This window comes from Acomys russatus, chromosome 9 (genome assembly GCF_903995435.1).
Source record: "Acomys russatus chromosome 9, mAcoRus1.1, whole genome shotgun sequence".
NCBI classification, from domain to species: Eukaryota; Metazoa; Chordata; class Mammalia; order Rodentia; family Muridae; genus Acomys; species Acomys russatus.
Window position 1 is genome coordinate 6,202,352 of NC_067145.1, and position 19,256 is coordinate 6,221,607.

Consider the following 19,256-nt stretch of genomic DNA (forward strand, 5'->3'; position numbering starts at 1 on the left):
TCCTTTCCCCTAAGTGTCAGTCCCAGCTCTAGACATTTAATGATTCCCTCCTTTTCAACTTTTCTTCCTTTCCAACAGTCTTAGGTTGGTGGCCCTTTCCTAAGGAGATGGTGTCTTCCAGACCTGCTTGCAGGTACTGAGACAGCCTGTCACCTAACACCCATTTCTCCTTGATCCATATTAGAAGAGCCAACAGCAATGTCATGTATGGAGAGCCAACCAGGTATCAGGCAGAGAACCCCACAATAGAGTTCAGGCACCAAGCAACCTGCAGCTTAGAAAATGCATACATTAACAAAGTGGATGTGTATCCAGTGCACACTGCATTGCTACCTGATGATAAAGTTAAAAAAAAAAAAAAAAGCAACCAATGGGATTGGCTTGAGCTGAGTTCTCTAAGCTGGTGAGGGGGCTATGTGGAAAAGGATTGCTACTTCCTTGTCTTTCTTATCTTTTTGTACTAGATTCAATCATGTTTCCATGGGAAAATACATTATTAAGATATATACATATTAAAATCAGATATATACGTATTCAAGTCAAAACTAAAGTAACTTTTATTAACATGAGAGATAAATTTGCCTAATTGCCTCGGGTAATGACAGGTGATTACTGTAAGTACACGGCATGCTTGCTTGAAGATCCTAACTCCCTTCCTTTCAGTAGGTGCTTCCTGGCGATCTATACCCAAGCTCACTCTTCGTACAAAGCATAATATGCCACCATGTGACTTCTCACCTGAGCGATACCAGGTAAGACCCACGGGTTCAGAAAAGAAAAAAGAGGTCCCCCTTGGGAGAGCTCAAGAACTCCACGGTTGTTCCCCAAGAAGAAACACACACTGCCCTGCTGTGTCAGTTAGCAGTCTTATGATAGCCTATCCTTTAGGTCTTACAGAATATCGGAAGCCTTCTTACACTATTTATTAGCTGCATATGAGCTAATGAGCATATGTAAGACTGAGAGACAGAAAGGACTATTACAAAATCACACACACACACACACACACACACACAACAGGAATGCGCTCATGTCGGTGTGAAATCACTTATTTTTTTACAATGTTGTTATCTTAGTTTATGCACAGCAATACATCACATGATCTGCCTACTTTCCCCCTACCAAAAAGTAAATCCTCCTGTTATCAGATTAATAATGATTTCTCTGTCACTATTTCTGTCTCCTCTCTTCCTTCTCTCTCTCTCTCTCTCTCTCTCTCTCTCTCTCTCTCTCTCTCTCTCTCTCTCTCTCACACACACACACACACACACACACACACACATGCACACAAATGTTTTTACTCTATATCATATTCATTGGACTTAATCTTAAATCCAATAGTCAGGAGCTATCTGCAAAAAGAAAACATGGCCGTGGTGGTTAGTGGTAATTGTCAACTTGATAGACTTTAAAATCAATTGAGAAATGACCCCCTCGTGTGCCTATGGGGAATTATATTGATAACATTAATTGATGTTGAAACCCCCTTTTTAATTGTAAGTGGGACCGCTCCCTGAGCTTAGGACAATGACTGAATAAAGAGGGGAAAGCCAACTGAGCACAGGCATTCATTTTTCTGTCTCTTGGTTGTGAGGATGATGTGACCAGCCCTGTCAACTTCCTTCCACTATGACTTTCCCTCATAATAGACTGTAACCTGAACTGTGAGCCAGAAGAAGCTCACCCTAAGTTGCTTTTGGGTTTGTTTGCTTGCTTGTTTACTTGCTTTTTCTAGCTTTTGTGTTTGAGATGGTATGTCTCTATATAGCCCTGGCTGTCCTGTAATTCCTTATGTGGACCAGGCTAGCCTTAAATACATAGAGATCCACCTGTCTCTGGCTTGAGTAATGGGGTTAAAGATGAGAACCCCTCACATTGGTCAGAGTGTCTTATCACAGCAACAGTGATTTTTAAAAACCCTCTAAGGTGTTGGGAGCAATCATAACATGTTGGGTTAGGGAGTCAGCTCAGGGACTAGAGTGTTGGGTAGGAAGTATAAAGACCTGAATTCAGATCCCCAGCTACCATATAAAACGCTGGACCTGGCAACACAAATGGGCATGCCAGTGGCACTGGAAGAACAGAGACTAGGGCCTTCTATCTAGCCATGCCAGGCGAATCAGTGAGTTCTGGGTTCAGTGAGAGCTCCTGTCCCCAAAAAACACTGTGAAGAACAACTGAAGAAGATTATCAATATTGACCACTGCCCGCCACACACATAAGTTACTTGTGCACACACTACACCTACCTGTGTATCTATACACACACACACACACACAGAGAGAGAGAGAGAGAGAGAGAGAGAGAGAGAGAGAGAGAGAGAGAGATGTATATATTCAGAGAGAGAAAAAAATGTTTAGTCTGAAACTCAGTGGTAAAGCACTGCCCCTAGCATGCACAAGGCCCAATATCACACCACTTCGTTGATTTAGGGTTTTTTGTTTGTTTGTTTGTTTTTGTTTGAGGTAGGGTCTTTGTATGTTGCCCTAGTTGTCCTGGAACTCACAGAGATCCACATACCTCTGCCTCCCAAGTTCTAGAATGAAAGGTGTATACTACCATGGCCAACCATTTATTTGGTTTTGTTTTATTTTTCACTTTTCAAAAACATAGCAGCAAAAATGACATTAATTTAGGCACTTATTTCTAATCTTTTTTATTTTCATGATAAAATCAACTTGAAATCAATGACTTCCATTGAGAGGTGAGAATTCCAGCTCCCTTCTTCCTGTATACCCTAGGAAGGAATCATACATTTAAAAAGGAACACAATGAGAAATGTTACCTGCTAAACAGGTGACTTTAAAAGACTTTAGTTTTCTCAAAACATATTGGGTAATGTGCCCATTAGTGAGCCCATCTAGGGAATCAGTCATGTCCTCAGGTCACAAAAAGGACTAGGCCCTGGTACTGACCGGCTTTTGATCTTGTAGGACCCAAGACGAAGAAAACAAATCCTAATTTGTCTACCCATAGTCCCTTGCCCACAGCCGTGTCCTGGAGATTCATAAGCAGCACCTTTCTCCTGTGGAAACAGCGTATTTCCAGAAGCCTTTGCTGCTGCACCAAGGCCACATGGAGTGGCTCTTTGATTCTGAGGGAAACAGATACCTAGACTTCTTCTCTGGGATCGTAACTGTTAGTGTTGGTCACTGCCACCCGTGAGTATCCTTAAAACCGAGAAAAACTTGGAAAACAATCATTCGTTTAACTCTGAACCCTTGATTTGTATAACCTGGCTTTAAATTATATGTTACAGTCTGTGCTGAAGTGCTGTCCTCTGTAAGGAAACAAACAAACTTGATTCTGCACTCTTTTTCTTGCTAAGGGATGCTGAGGTCATTCCTATGGCACATACAGCATGCGAGTCACTGTCTCTGTGTGTTTCTTGATGGGGAAAGCTTTCCAAAGACAGGGATACACTGAGGGAAAGGACACATGGCAGGCAGCTGGCAGGTAAACACAGAGACAGGTGACTGACATGAAGTACGAACCATGAGAATTAACTGCTAGATCCACGGTGGATCATCTCTGTGGACTCTGAGAGACCGGTGAGGAAGGAAATTATAACAGAGATTCAACCTAGATGGAAATGTACTTAGAAATGTGTGAAATGAAGTTGAGATGGTCTGAAGCCATAGCCAATTCTACACACACACACACACACACACACACACACACACACACACACACACACACACTTCTGGCACACTCCTCCCTGATCACCTGGGTTTCTATGCGACCATTCCATTCTTTTATAATTTTATATAATATGCTATTGTATTACAGTTATGATGATGCTCTTTAAACTATTTTTAACTGCGAGAGGACCTCATAACTTTCCCTCTCCCTTTCCACCCCAGCTTCTCCCACCAATCTTTCCTCAAACCCTTCTTACACTCCACCCACTCTCAAGTTGACAGGCTCTTTTTTACTGCATTTGTAACGTAGATGTGTACATGCACAAATCTATATAAATACAACCGGCTGAGTTTGGTTTTGTTTATATGTTTCCAAGTTCAGAGCCGACCACTCTGCACTGGCCAACCAGTAAGGGGCCTCATCTCTGGGAGATTAGTTCTCCTTCTCCCAGGATTCAATGGCCACCTTTAGTTCTTCTTCTAGGGAAGGGGCCCAGTGGACTTGTCCCCCGTTCATGTTAACACGGTCATTGGGCCTCCACACTCAGCCTTCTCCTCCTTTGCTTCCTACTCTTTGCCATTCCTGTTTTCAGGAGGTGCAAGTGCCAATGAGCATGCAGGCTGAACTGCAGAGAGCAGAGAACAGCGTAAGCTAGCTCCTCTGAACACTGACAGTGTCCCTGGCAGTGGACAGTTCTCACTCACTCTCGTGGCTTTGAACTGCTTCTAAGCTCCACCTGACCCTGACTCTGGCCATCCTGGTTCTGTCTTTATCTTTGTGTCTCTCCTTCTCTCTTTACTCCTTTCACCACACCATCGTACCCCATCTTCGTCACTGCCACCCTCCTGCCCTGTTTAGTTAGCTACATTTTCAACTGCTTTATCCAACATGATATCTTCAGCCTTGGGCCCCTACCAGAAGAAAATAAGATGTTGAACACACTCAGAGAGGACATCAGGATGCCTGCGTTCCTCAATACGACATCTCCCACCCTATATATTCTAAGACTAAATCCATCATCTACAAAACTGATTTTATTCACAAGGCCATTTATTCAAGAAACACATGTGTAACATCTGCTAGAGAGGCAGCTATATCCCTCGGCCATCCCTGGAACTAGCCCAGTGTTCTAGGCAAGAAAGTCAGAGTTATCTTTTGAGTTTTCCTCCTTTTCACTTCCTACAGCCAAGCTGATGGCCACAGACCTGAGGCCTCCGCTGGACACTCCCTCATCCATAGGCTTCCTCTTCCCACAGTTCTCATTAATACAAAGGTTTTCAGAGCTCTTCTGCTCTCCAGTGGGAAGCCACCTTGCCCATGTAGCTGGCCACCTTATTTCCAGTAATCCATGCCCTCCACTCTGTACGTCACGTGGCTCTTAGATTTATTTCCATTGGCAATGCTGTTGCCGAGGGTCTCGTCTCTTTCAAAAATTTACTGGCACTTAATGATTTTCTTAAATGGGGTTTGTGGACTATTAATCACAGGAATTGTCCCTTGGAAAAGATCAGTTGTTTCAGGGACAGATAAGCATAGGACACACTAAGAACTTCTGCTCCCTCCTTCTTAGGAGTAGCACTATACCAAGCAAAGGCACTAGCAAGTCACAGCAGAGAAATTTGTTTAGCCTGGTATGCCTCAAGACTCTTCAGTCATTGAGTTAATTTTTAGGTGTGTCAGATGTTAATAGCAAAGAGAATCGGTGGGAGTCAAACCCCAGGCACTGCCACCCTTTTGGTCAACTTCAAACACCTTTTGCCGCTTTCCCAAGTCCTTCCTAATTGGGCTCTACATCCTTATCTGCCTTTAGTTGCTATTTGCTCTCATTCTGAGCTTTCTGATCTGTACTGTTAAAGAACAAGAGTTTGGCATTATAAAATATTTGTTACCACCGATCACTGATCCAACAAGAGTAGTGGAGTCCACATGTGAAACCTGCCTCCTGACACTCTTGACAAAGTAGCCAAGGGTCTTGGTTCAATGGCCCAGGGGAGAGGACATGCCTGTCGGTGGTGAGTGCTTGACTGGTTCTATGCTTCTCCAGGAAGGTAACTACAGTGGCACAAAAGCAGATGGACCGCCTGTGGCACACTAGTTCCGTCTTCTTCCACCCCCAAATGCATGAGTATGCAGAGAAGCTTTCGGCACTTCTTCCTGAGCCTCTTAAGGTATGGTGCTCCCAGCTCACAAGAGTGGTTTCCTCTGAGCCCATGGGATTTGGTAAAAGTCTGCCATGGTAAGGAGATAGCCATATCTAAAAGCACTCAAGCCGAGGAAAGGGCTCTATGAGCTACTGCTCAAATGAGCCAGCATTTACTTGTGTCCCCTCTGAGCTCCCCTCTCTCTCTCTCCTTGGTCACCTCCTTACGTCTTTTCAGAAATCTCTTCTTGGGAATTTCAGTCCTCCAGAGGCTCCTCAGTGTTGTCAAGACATCTCCTTTTTCCTACTCCACATTATTTCTGCAAGCTTATCTTCATTTCTTCTTTTATAAAAACTGACACCATCTCTTATAAAGATCATTAGCCTAAAATGCACCTAGGTCTTTTAACTGAATGAGATATTTTCTGCATCTGAAATAAATAAGTCGACACTGAACTGACATGTAAAGATGTTGCATTAAATGTGTGCGTGTGTGTGCATGTGTGTGTGTGTGTGTGTGTGTGTGTGTGTGTGTGTGTGTGTGTGTGTGTAGAAGACCTAAATTAGTGCTCATTGCATGGTTTTAATTACTTTACTCTATCATCTCAATGCTTCATTTACTATGTTATCCAGAATAGAAAAAAGAAATTTGTTATGGCCATCACCTGTGTTCAGATCCAGGTTTCATGACAGAGTAGTCAGGCTAGTCAGAAGAGCCGCAAGGGCATGCCTCCTTGTGCCTGGCTGGAGGAGCTGGACCTCTTCGGTTCTTCTCATTGTTTTGTTCAGACCGAGTTGCATTTTGCTTCTATAGTCACACAGCAACATCAAACTAGCATAACACCTCGAGGCTTCCAGTTGGGGGGGCTGCCTCAGGCCACGCCCTCCTATGGCAGGAGCCAGAGGCTGTTCTCTGCTGCCAACCACCGTGAGCCTCGCAGGAAGTCTTCCCATCTTCCCACTTGGCAGCTCATCAGTTAAACTAATGAAAGCTCCCATTTTCACAAATGATCAACCTGTTAGCCATTTTTTTTTAGCACTTAACAGTTGTTCAAGAAAGGGCTGTAGCATTTATGTAGTAGTTAAAGGGGGGAGTGACTGGAAACAAGAGCCAACCTAAAGGGAACTCTCTTTAGCAGAAGCTAGCAAAAGCAATGTCACATGAAGTGAGCAACAGGGAACTAAAATTACTATGTCCTGTGTCTTCCTTTCCCCGTAAGGTGATTTTCTTGGTGAACAGTGGATCAGAAGCCAATGACCTGGCCATGCTGATGGCCAGAGCACACTCGACTCACACAGACATCATTTCTTTCAGGTAACCATGCTTTGTAACATTCAGCTTAGCAGCACTGACTTATCCCAACACTAAACGTGCACCTTTAAATTGTAGAACAGAAAAGGAGCATGTCCAACCCAGCTAACTTGATGACTAGATAATTCCTTCCCAATTGGCCTTTAAAACTCTTGATGAATATATTAGCATTTAAAATAACAGAAAAATGTGTTCCTAGTTTGCAGCCTTAGCACATTTGCAGAGTCTTATACAAGATTTATATATAAGAGACATGAGTAACACAGTAAACCAAAATAATGATGGAACGAAGACATTAGCCCTTTGTGAAATCCATCTCAGGATGATTTCTGTCTAAATTCAAAGACACAACACTACAGACTACATATAAAGCATGCATTTATTTTTTCATAAGCCTACAGAAACATTTGCTATCAAATAAATACGGAACTAACGCATTGTGAGTTTATCTTATCAAAATAACCTTTCTGAACACAAACCTCCAGATAAGTATTGGTCTATCTGAGGCAGTCACTTACTGTTGACCAGAATTTGATGTGTATTTCACATCTTACAAATAAAATTTGGGGCCCACTAAAGGATGATTTTGATTTTCTGAATCGATCATGATGATTTATAGTAAGAATGACTGTTCAAGGTTCAAAGGAAATCGAAACTGTTTCTCATGTTCTAAATAAGGTCACATGAGTACCAAGAAGAGGGCAGCACTCCCCAGTGACACTGAGCCACAGTTTCATCACAGGAACAAATATTTGTCTTCCTACAGTGACCACTTTGAAGAATAGCGCTTGTTGACCATGTGGTCACTGCAGTGTCACTTTAAAAAAAAAATCAGTCTTATTATTTTAGAGTAGCAAAATTAAGGTTCAAACTTAGGAGCCCTTGGCAAACTGATCTCCAAAGTTATTTTTCACAATTTCAGCTTTATGAGACCAGTGGAAAATATCAACAAATACATTTGTATGCCGTAGATTTAGATGAATTCTTAAAACGTGTCAGATTTAAATGTTTGTGTTGTTTCAGTCCATCTCATGTCTTTCACACTTTTTTTTTCCTTTTGAAGCAAGTGAACTACCAAAGAGAAATAAATGCACCCTAATCGTCTCGTCTTTTACCTTGTTTTGTTTTTCTCTTCAGGGGAGCCTATCATGGATGCAGTCCCTATACACTTGGCTTGACAAATGTAGGGCTCTACAAGACGGGACTCCCCAGTGGGATAAGCTGTCAGTCAGTAAGTCCTGAGGCTTTCATCTTGTCTCACTGAGGACCGCTAGAATTATAGAATAATTGATTGGATTTTTCTGATACTAGAATAAGAAACTAATATAAAGCCTGTCATTAACCAGCACCTCAATTTGACTTAGAAAACCAAAGACCAGTTGAAGAAAATGTTTCTTAGAAATGCCCTTAGAGTCAGCCAGGCATGGCGGTGCACTCCTGTGATCCCAGCAGGGGCAGGTAGATCTTTGTGAGCCTGGTCTACAAAGTAAGTCTAGGACAACCAAAACTACACAGAGAAACTCTGTCTTGAAAAACATGGAGGGAGTGGGGAGAAACACCCTTAGAGTCTGAGTTACACTTAGTAACAGCATGTTAAATTTTATTTTGTTCATAAGTACAATCTAGAAGACCCAAGGCTCTTAGGAACTTGAATAAACAAAGTTTCTATCAAGTAAAGTCTGCCATCACTTTGTGTTCTCACGTGCCATCCCATCTTCTTCAGCACCAGAACCAGATACCTAATTAACTCTATTCTTTATGATGCCTTTATCCACGAAACCCTTGAGAAACTTGCTTCTGGACAACATCAAAATTAGTTTTCTCTGAAGAGTGGCCATATAAGTCATTTCTAAGAAAAAAATATCTCTTTAAAGAAGATTACAGTTTTATTGTTAAGGAGAAAGGAATGAAGAAGGAACCTCAATATCAAATTAAGAAGCTCACTTGCCTTAATTGCAAACACATGTGTCCCCCATATTGGCTATCTTATATTAGTGTCTTGCCAAAAATCCTTCTTTGTGTTCTTTGCAGACGATATGCCCAGATGTTTTCCGTGGCCCTTGGGGAGGAAGCTACTGTCGAGATTCTCCAGTGCAAACAGTTAGGAAATGCAGCTGTGCTCCAGGTCCAAACGGGCACAGAGGGAGGGTAGAGTTGAAGGTTGGGTAGGGTGAGGGATTTGGAGAAGGGTAAAACAATCCCATTTGGGAGATTGGGAAAGGGAAAGGCCAAAAGAAACAAGCTAGAAAATGTTAAGTGGCCTCTTATTGACTTAGTATTTGCCATACCCACTCCTGATGAACTGTGCCAGATGACATCTGGCAAAGTGGGAAAACACTTCTCACTCTCGGATGTAAGCCTATAAGCAGAGTGTCACCTGATAAGTAATTAGGTCTACGAAATAGGTGCTGTCATTCACCCATTCCCAATGGGATAGGGGAAGAAGGAAAAGGACATATCTGAAAATCTTAAAACACCAGTCAAGAAATTCTCTAGGGACCCCAAACGCCAGCCACACAGCATCGGTCCGACATGGGCTGTTTGTGATTGCCATCGCCACTGCTGTCTATTGCACAAGTTTTAGACGGTCTCGCCAGGGGAAGTTCTATTTATCAATCAGATTTTTATTTGAACTCATAACATGAAAGAGAAGGGCAATGGAAACGCCGTCGGCTCTTTTCTAGTCCGATTTATCATCAGGGTACAGAACCTTTTGAACAGCTGCTCCTCGGCAGTTCTAGCGGAAAGAACAAGCACTCCAGCTGAAAGATAGCTAATAGAGCAGGGCGAGTCACTAGGTTGAGAGGAAGAATGAAAGACAGGAGCCTGAAAAACTCAGCTTTGGATAGAGTAAAAATAAAATCCCCAACCACCTTAAAATGCACACTGGATAATAACGAAACACAGAATGAAAGATTGAGCGTTGGAACGAGACAAAATGTCACGGTCACAAAACTTAAAAACACACTGAAGGTTTTAGCTGCAAGCCAAACTTTCAGTTTTAAAAAAGACAAGCCAAGGTCCACATTCAGGAAGCAACAAAATTAGGATTTGTCCTCAAGTCTTCAGACCCCAAATCCTGTTCCCTGGACTAGAGCTATTTGATGGAGATTTCCTGTTTAGAACTGTGACTCCACAGTTTTAAATAAGATGTATAAGTGGACTGCAGACTCTTCTGGGGTGTTTATGTTCAAACGTTGTGTTCGGTCCTACATGTCAAGTAATGTTAATGTAGGTGGGTCCAGTTTACAGTTGCTCCCAGAGCTTTCTCACTGAATGCATGCGAGTACCAGTCAGAGTAGGGATGTTTTCATTTCAGAATTACGTCATCAAATCTTAGCTTAGACAAGTTTGTTACTTTTATGTAGTACTGTTCATTATCTTCTTCTATCTACCTCCCAGATTATTTATTCTCCAGGAAAGCATTCTAAGCCCTGATTTCCAGGCATACCCCATGATGGAATTTATCTATCACCCACTGCCCTTTCAGTCTCCAAAGCTGGTTACTGGTTGTGCCATTCTCTACTTTTTGAAAGGAGCTCTTCCTTTTCCTTAAAAATATTGTTCTTTCTTGGTTTCTCACTCTACCTCTTTCTGTAACATCAACCTAAATAGATTCTAGAGTAACAACTCTGCCATGATATCCAACAGAGCATCCACATTCTCCTGATGTTGCCATGGAGACATCAATGCATCCCATCTCGCTCCATAGGAAGCCTGACCTGGTTACAGGAATGGGCCAATGCAACACATATGAAATAGAGAAAACACAATAGATGGTCCTTCTTCTCACCAAACACATGGATAAGTGAGGGTAAAAGGATGAAATGTGTAGGATAAACTCCAGCAAAGTCATTCTATGGAGTGATTTGACCCTGACTTAAGCACCTGAAGGTGGTTTTGCTCTGTTATAATTTCCTTGGTTACAAAAAAGTTTGTTGAACCCATAAATCAGGATTTTATTCATGGTTTATATCTCTTTTCGAGTTATCCAAGGCTCTGTCTTTTCCTTTCCTAACAAAAAATAGAGAATTTGGCTGCAAAGATATCAGGTATCTATGTCAATAAAGCTTTCCTAATTGTCATATGCACCTGCAGAACATGACATTCTCCTTACTCTTTAGTAGAGCTGGAATATAAATGTACTTGTGCTTAGTTTTCTTTTATAGTTGCTGAGGATTTGCCTTCTCTGATCTCCAGTGCACAGGCTTGTGCATGCCTCTAGCAAATGATGGTATGGTAGTTTCTGTCTCCATATGCAGACACCTGATATACTTTCACAACACAGCCCAACCACATCTTCCTCCCCATCCCTTCTGTGGGCATAGATTTAGAGATGCTATGCAGCCTGGCAACAAAAGAAGCCCAGAAAGCATAGAGAGCACTGTAGTCAGATTTGCCCTGAGGGTACCTGGCAAATGGGGGACCTTGAGCTTTAGTTTTAAGGTTCCACAGAGGGCAGGGGAGAAATAACAAGTTCTGGGGCTTGTCCACAAAGTACGATATGACATGAAAAGCTCCCCTGACATCCCGAGAGGCCACACTCCCCTCCATGAGTCCACTAGAAATACAGGCACTGGAAGTTGAGGGAGGTGAGAAGCAGTGCGAGGATTCTCCCACTGAAGGGATGCAGAGGAAACTCAGTAGGAAGGAAACACATCTGAAAACTTAGACTGCAGGCTGCCCATCATGAGACGCTGCATTCTGAACTCTACTACCACAGGCTGATTTAAAGGCCAGGATGCCCTGTGCTCCTGGGAGTTGCAAACAGAGATGGACTCTGATGAACCTTCTACCTCATTCTAGGCTTCAAAGAATACTTACAAATAACAAGTAAATACGTCATCGATAGTCAAAACTGATATACGAGGAAACAAACCCTACATTCTAGAAAAAGGCCATGGAAGGTTTCTGTAATAGATTGTCAGACAATGGAATTTCTATGTTCAATAAGCTTAAAGAAATAGTAAATATAAATTTAAATAGTAAATACAAGTGCAGTACTTAAGAAACTCTACAAAACAACAAAGCAGTTTTTAAAAAAAGAAAAAAAAACAAGCATGTCTTCTAGTAATAAAGAATCATTGACATTTAAAACTCAGGGGCTAAGTTTATTACCAATTCAACCCAGCCAAAGAAGGGGTTAACATATTAAAGATGTTCCCTGAACAACAATTGATTCCCTGTCCAGAGAAGAATGTCAAATAAAATTGCTCAACATATCACAGACCTGTCAGAATTTCTACCATTTATTTCCCTCTAATTTTTTAGGAACTTGCTGAGAACCTACAGTGTACCAGACACGTGGCATAGTCATAGATTCTAAAAATGAATGTGCCCTCAGTTAAGGAAGAAAGGCCTCTAAATAGGAGACACAGAAGCAAGAGTGAAGAGCTACCGTGGAGAGCCCTTACCTGCCTCTAACTCATCCTGTCTTAGAATGGATTCTGATTATTATATAAGCATGTTTACCGACTGAATGCAAAAGCACTTTGCAATTTGAAAGTGCGTGTCTAAGTGGCAATAAACAGTAGAGTTATATTTGAGTCACCCCAATAACACCCGAGTCAGATCTACCCATTTAAGAGGATGGCCCTGAGATGAAATGGCTGTCTATACTAGACTTGATGACACTTTGATGTGTTCCCTCCACAAATGGAATTATTGAAGTGATTTGTTTATGCCTTTATGGCTGTCCTTATAAAGTCCTTCCTGCATAATGTCCTCCCTTTTAGAGGTAACTATCTCTGGATCACAGCTCATCATAGTCTGAGGACTTTCAGATAGTTGACTGTTCTCCGTTCTCTGTGTTTTCACTGCTTCTCCTGGAAGTCATTCTCACATCAAATCCTGTGACTTGTGTATGTGTGTATGTGTTTGCTGCAGACTGCTGCCAAGCTAAAGAACAGTATATCGAACAATTCAAAGACACACTGAACACTTCTGTGGCCAAGTCGATTGCTGGATTCTTTGCAGAGCCAATTCAAGTGGGTATTCAAACTGAGTATCTCTCTGAATGTTCCATTATCACAGTTTTTCCTCCAAGTTAATTAAGTGCCCATTTCTGTGTTCCTATCCAAATTCAATTCATTCTCTTGGTCCCCCTTTTAAAAACAAAACAAAAATGGTTTCCCATTGACCTTCAAAACTACATTGCCTTCATTCCCGCACTGAACAGATGAACAGATACATAGATGAAGCCACTGAATTCCTAAAGTCCTCAGGAAAAGAAAGCCTTTAATCTGTAACCGTTTAACACACGCCATCTAGGGGAGCCTATCTTTAACTCATCACGCCTCCTTGTTTCTAACCTCAGGAAAGACTAGAGTCACATCTCTTCCCTCTGGAGGCGTGGTACAAAAGCCCAGTTGGAACAGTTCAACATGTCTTTCATTCAGCTGATAGCATTGACGTCATGGTGATGAAGATAAAGACCTATTTGCGCTAGTGCTGAGCCAGGGCCCCTGCTGGCACTGACGTCTCCCTGGTCTGGTCTTTTGCAGGGTGTGAACGGTGTTGTCCAGTACCCGAAGGGGTTTCTGAAGGAAGCCTTTGCGTTGGTTCGAGAAAGGGGAGGTGTGTGCATTGCAGACGAAGTGAGTGGCGACGCCAGTGAGTAAATGAGGGCAGGAGGAGGAGGCCAGGTGCAGAAATAGACCACTTCAAGCCCTGTTTGGTATTTCAGGCAGACAGCAAGTGCATGAAGTCTGGAATGGGACCATAAACTAAAGACACCTCTGCTGGTTTGTTACAAAGTTAGTTAGATTAACAAATATAACAGAACTTAAGTGTCCAAACTGGTTTCCATTTTAAAAAGTTGTTAGCAGGTGCAGGTGATGTTCTTCATACCCAGCATACTTTTATTCTTGTCATTGTCATCGTCATCATCATCATCGTCATTCTTTGTTCTGAGAGTTATTCCCAGACCCCCATCAATTCATAGAAGAAATTTAACCACAAAAGGCAGTGTTCATCTTAATTTTTTTTGCCAGAGTGACATCAGGTAGATTGTTTTTAAAGAATAAGTAAAATCCGGCCTCTGAGGTAGAAGATCGCCATCACTGCAAACATTCAGACTTAGCACGAGCTTGTAAAGTACCAGAGTGGAGGCAGCCCAGCTGAAATAAGCACACTGGAGCCCCAGGAGGACAATTCTGAAGGAACTAACACTCGCCAGCATTGTGTGCTCCAGATGGTATATTTACAATTATACCCTGGATTGCAGTATATCAAATAAAGTGACATTTTATCTGATTAGAATAGCACTAGAGATTTAAAAAAAAAAAACTAACCAGGACAGAGGGTGGTACCCAAGCCACAGAAGTCCTCCCACCTCACCTCGACCCTTCCTGATCACACAAGCAGGTGGATTAATCCTCTAATGACAAATGAGAAAGCTGTGTGTCTTATATGTGTTCCAGTCTCTCTTGCATTTATTAACTGTTTTCCTCAATGGAAATGTCCTGCAGTTCATGCTGGTCTGCCCCGTTGGCAGAAGTCTTACATTTCCAGCACTACTTGTGTAACTAGGTCCCCATCAGGCTCAGAGTGTACTGATGCAAGGGCTGTGTAGTTCCAGCTTGAGCGAGTTCTTCCGGCTCTGCTCTGTTCCTCCTCACATTCAAGAACTCATCGAGGTCCCAAAAGAAGGGCGGTGACCTACGATTAACCAAAAGAAAAGAAAAAGAAGAAGAAGAAGAGCACATTCAATCAGTTAGAAATTAGCTGCCTTAAGAAAGAGGATGAACCTTCGCCTTAGAATCCACACACAGCAAAGCTTTCACAATTACATTGATTAGAAGGAAGGAAGGCTGAATTCAAAGAAAATCAATACTTTAGAATTTTCCAAGAGATGTGGTTTCATGACCACCTTCTCTTGTTTTTTCCCACCGCCCCCAATGTATGGCTTTCAAGAGCATAACGTAGGGCACATTTAAGAGGGATGGAGCTGATAACTAGTAGCCAGATCGTAATAGACAGAGAGCAGGCCTCCATTGTCCCAGCCCTTCACTGCCACAGCCTCGGCTGTCCCCTGCCATGTACCCCACATCCCTGGGACACTAGGGTTACACACATCAGAGGGATCCATCTGTCCTGCTTTGCATCCAACTCTATGAAACTCACAGTTCTCAAGTGACTATGCTTTTTTTTCTGCACAATTTTGTGTATTATCTGGGAAACCTTCTGTTTCATTATTTGTGCCACTTTTTATGCCACTTAGATAGATGGAGAGGAGAAAGAATACAGGCCACAACAAAAGCTACATGAAAGTCCTGCATTATTTAATTTGGGCCAGTTAATCAGCTTGTCCAGTGGCCCATGGCTAAGAAGTAAAGGCTTGAGGTTCTAGGCCAGGCCTGTCAGACAGACTCCCACATCTCAGATCTCTGTCACCTAAAAATAGTTCCTGGAAATATCCTCTCTCCTACACTGGTCACTGTCACCTAAGAACAACCAGGAACCCAGTTGCAGCAACATGGAATAAGAGTAAACAAGAATAAAGTCTTTGAATGAAACTTGGTCTTTGATGCATCTAAGACTGGGCTTCAGGTGTCCACCACAGCTTGCCAAGTATGTGTGTGCAGAGAGAGAGAGGCCAATATAGAGACAGAGATCAAGAAAGGCTCTGGTCTGGAGATGTTCCTGACATCTTTCTGGCATGATTTCTTTCCTTCTACAAACACTAAGAACCTAGCTCACGTAAGGGTGTGCCTTTAGATTTGTACATTGGTAATAAGAATCTATTGAGACCCTTTGGTGGCCACATGCCAAGAATGCTTTGAATAGAGCCTACAGGGATTTAGGGCGATGAAGATAAATTTGAAAGTTAAGTCAGTGAGTGTAGGGGCAGTATGAACAAAAACTATGGCCAACTTTCAATGTATGGCTGGTTCTGGAGTCACTGGCCTCAGCCGGGCCCTCCTCAAAGACACCATTCTCCCATTGTATGGTAAGCGTCCAGCCCTATTGGGCTGGCAGTTACTCTTGCTTCCTCCAGGGTGGACCTGAGCTGGTTTCTCCACTTTTATCTCTGGCTGTCTTGTGCACAGGAGAGACTTAATAAGGAGGGTTAATCATCCTGATGCCTTGTACATGTGTTATTTACGAACTCTCCAGCAGCCTTGTGCTGAGCTACACTGATAGGATTATTTCTCATTGACAGGTTAATTAACAGAAGCTCAAAAGACAAAAAGAATAGTTCCAACTATTCTTGGTACCTCTAACCTCAGACATAGATTTAGAGTTTTGTCCATGAGAGTGCAAGTTACTGGCTCAGTAAAGGGGTGAGGAGAGACGAGAGGGAGGTAGAAGAAAGAATAGAATGGAGACTGAAAGGCTTCCAATGGTGTTTACTTTATTTCCAGGTGCAGACAGGATTTGGAAGGCTGGGCTCTCACTTCTGGGGCTTCCAAACACACGATGTACTGCCCGACATTGTCACCATGGCTAAAGGGATTGGGAACGGTTTCCCCATGGCAGCAGTTGTAACCACTCCAGGTAGGATGTCTACCATGCCCATGCTCCTGGGCTTTGTGCATGGGCAATGGCATAAGGCACTGGTTTCAACATGTGTAGGCAAGAGGCAGTGACAAGAACCTCATGATGAAAGAAAAGGTTTACCTGCCAGGCTATGGGGCAGATTGTAAGAGAGACAGCCATCCCTATCTTCCTATAGAGAAGACCACCTCTCTCATCACAGTAGTTAAAGACAGGGCTCTACCATACTGAGGAAGGTTAAGAAAATGGGTTGGAGAACAAAACCCTCAAACTTCCAAAAGAATCTTTTCTTGAACGAGACTCTTCCATGGTCACTTGGTCTTCACGTGAACTAAACCTTCAATGTCTAGATTTCTCTGGAAATGTCCCATCAGCCAAACAGTCAACCAAAATAAAATCTCAGGTATCCAGAACACTCTGTGACAGTGATTCTCAACCTGTGGGCTTGACTCCTTTGGGAGGTACATATCAGATATATACATTACAATTTATAACAGTAGCAAACTTACAGCTATGAAGTAGCGAAGAAATAATCTTATGGTTGGTGGTCACCACACATTGAGAAACTTTATTAAAGGGTCACAGTATTAGGAAGATTGAAAACCACTCATCTATGAAATAAAGGTTAAAATTTAATTTTTCTATTGTAGTGAGGCTCTGACAGGTATTACTTCTAATAAACCATTGCTAATTGCAAATTATTTTATTTATATTTCCCCCCAATAATCAGCCACATTTCTGAGCCATTAAATAATTAAATTCCTTCTGATATCTGTTTGCATTTAATAAGCAAATGTACAAGAAACAGTTTTACATGGAAATGCAATAATGGAATTCATTACTTTGTATAATCATTAAATTAATTTAAAACCAAAACCCTGTGATTGTAGAAAGTGAAGTGTAAAGAACTATCCTTGGCAGAATCCAGAATTACACTGCTGAATCAGTCATAGAGGTCTTCTCGGTGCTCCCTTCCTGGTCTCAAGAGCAGAAATAAAAGATTGAGAAGTTTATATCAAGCCCTTGTTTTAAGGTTCTTTCTAATTCACGTGACACATTAAAGACTGTGTTGTCACTTTTTCATTAAGTAAATAAGCATCTTCTATCTCCACTGTGTTAGTCAGCTCAAGCTGACAAAGGAAGATACCGTGGACCAAGTGGCAGAAGCCTACAGATGAGAATGCTGTCAAGATCCACATGCTGGCAGCGCTGATTTCCGCCTAGGATTCCCTTCTGGCCTTGCAGATGGCCACCTTCTCATAGTTTCCCTAAATGAACCTTCCTTGTGTGTGCCCACAGGATAGAGATGGACAGCACTCTAGAATCTCTCATTGTGACAATGTCCTGTGGGATTCGTGCCCCAGCTTTGTGATCCATTTCATTGTAGTGACCAGCTTAAAGACTCAGTCTCCAAACATAGTCAGTCTTGGTCCTAGCATTTAAACATAGATTTTTTTAAGGGTACCCTATTCAGTCCATCCCTTTTAGATGAGTGAAAAAAATTTAAAAAGATGGATGTCATTTACAAAATGAAAGTGAATGCAACCCCAGTGTAACGATGAGACATAATGGGTAAGAACGTGTCATTTTAACCACCTTTCTTTTCCAACCTTAGAAATCGCCAACTCTTTGGCTAAGCACTTACATCACTTCAGCACATTTGGAGGAAGCCCCCTGGCCTGCGCCATTGGATCTGCTGTGCTTGAGGTTTGTCGTGTTCTTCACACTGACTTCACTGAGTGTGCTAAGTAGCTATTCCTAAACCATGCCCTTTATCAGTACCCCATCCCATTGCAGTGGTTAAGTAGAAATGGAATCAGGAATTCAGCAATTTAAATTTTGTCTCCAACTTAATAAGCTCAGGTGGGATGGTAGAGGGAGAGGGCTCTCCCTTTCTGAGGACTAGGGGAGGGGGAGGGAGCATGAGGGAGGGAGGGTGGAGACCAGTTGGAGGTGAGGGAGGGGGATGTAATCCAGATGTAAAGTTAAAAATAAAAAAATGTAAACAGTAAATAAAAAGATAAATAAATTTTGTCTCCGGTTAATATTCCCTGTCCACTCTTTTTGAAGACTACTTTGAATTCTTAAAGTTCTGAATGAGAGGTTGCATATAATCAGCCTCACATGTGTGGGAAATGTACGAATTGCCCTATTCAGGTGATAACACTGAATCTTTCTTGTTTTCAAGATAGTATTTGATGTATCGGCTTAACAGCTATTCACCCTTTTAATTTCTGCCACATAATATGGATGTTTTTCTTCCTTTTGTTGTTGTAAATGAAAGAACTGTAGATAAGCTAAGTTTTAGCTGATTGTATCTGGGAAATTCAGCTACTCTTAAAAACTACTCAGCCCTATCACATACATTTGCATTAATACTAGCCAAGTTTATAATAATTCTATTGTTTGATTTAATTCTTCCCTTTTAATTACCTCCCTATAACCTCCCAACCTTAGTGCTAATTTTTTAATGCACTGAGTCTATTGAGTGACACCTGTATGCGCATGGTTGTGGGACCAGGTACTGGACCATGGGTAGCCTCTCAGAGCCCACTTTTCTGAAGAAAACTGACTCTCCCTCTCTCCCCCAAGCACCCATCAGTTGCCAATAGTGCCTCAAATAGGAGTAGGACGTCTTGACCTTCTCCTCCGTGCACTTCGTGA

General features: G+C 42.2%; 1 protein-coding gene across 2 annotated transcripts in view; it reads left to right on the forward strand.

Moving 5' to 3' along the window:
- Agxt2 (alanine--glyoxylate aminotransferase 2) overlaps positions 1 to 19,256 on the forward strand; it is a 43,665-nt gene that overhangs the window by 9,825 nt on the left and 14,584 nt on the right. Inside the window, exons 2-11 of one of the 2 annotated variants that reach the window (XM_051150964.1) lie at positions 664 to 752; positions 2,977 to 3,161; positions 5,687 to 5,810; positions 7,003 to 7,097; positions 8,232 to 8,325; positions 9,126 to 9,219; positions 12,981 to 13,081; positions 13,598 to 13,690; positions 16,460 to 16,592; positions 18,208 to 18,299. In XM_051150964.1, the coding sequence (XP_051006921.1) occupies positions 664 to 752; positions 2,977 to 3,161; positions 5,687 to 5,810; positions 7,003 to 7,097; positions 8,232 to 8,325; positions 9,126 to 9,219; positions 12,981 to 13,081; positions 13,598 to 13,690; positions 16,460 to 16,592; positions 18,208 to 18,299 (1,100 nt within the window). The remainder of the gene's footprint in view (positions 1 to 663; positions 753 to 2,976; positions 3,162 to 5,686; positions 5,811 to 7,002; positions 7,098 to 8,231; positions 8,326 to 9,125; positions 9,220 to 12,980; positions 13,082 to 13,597; positions 13,691 to 16,459; positions 16,593 to 18,207; positions 18,300 to 19,256) is intronic. The other variant, XM_051150965.1, reaches the window with a different exon arrangement.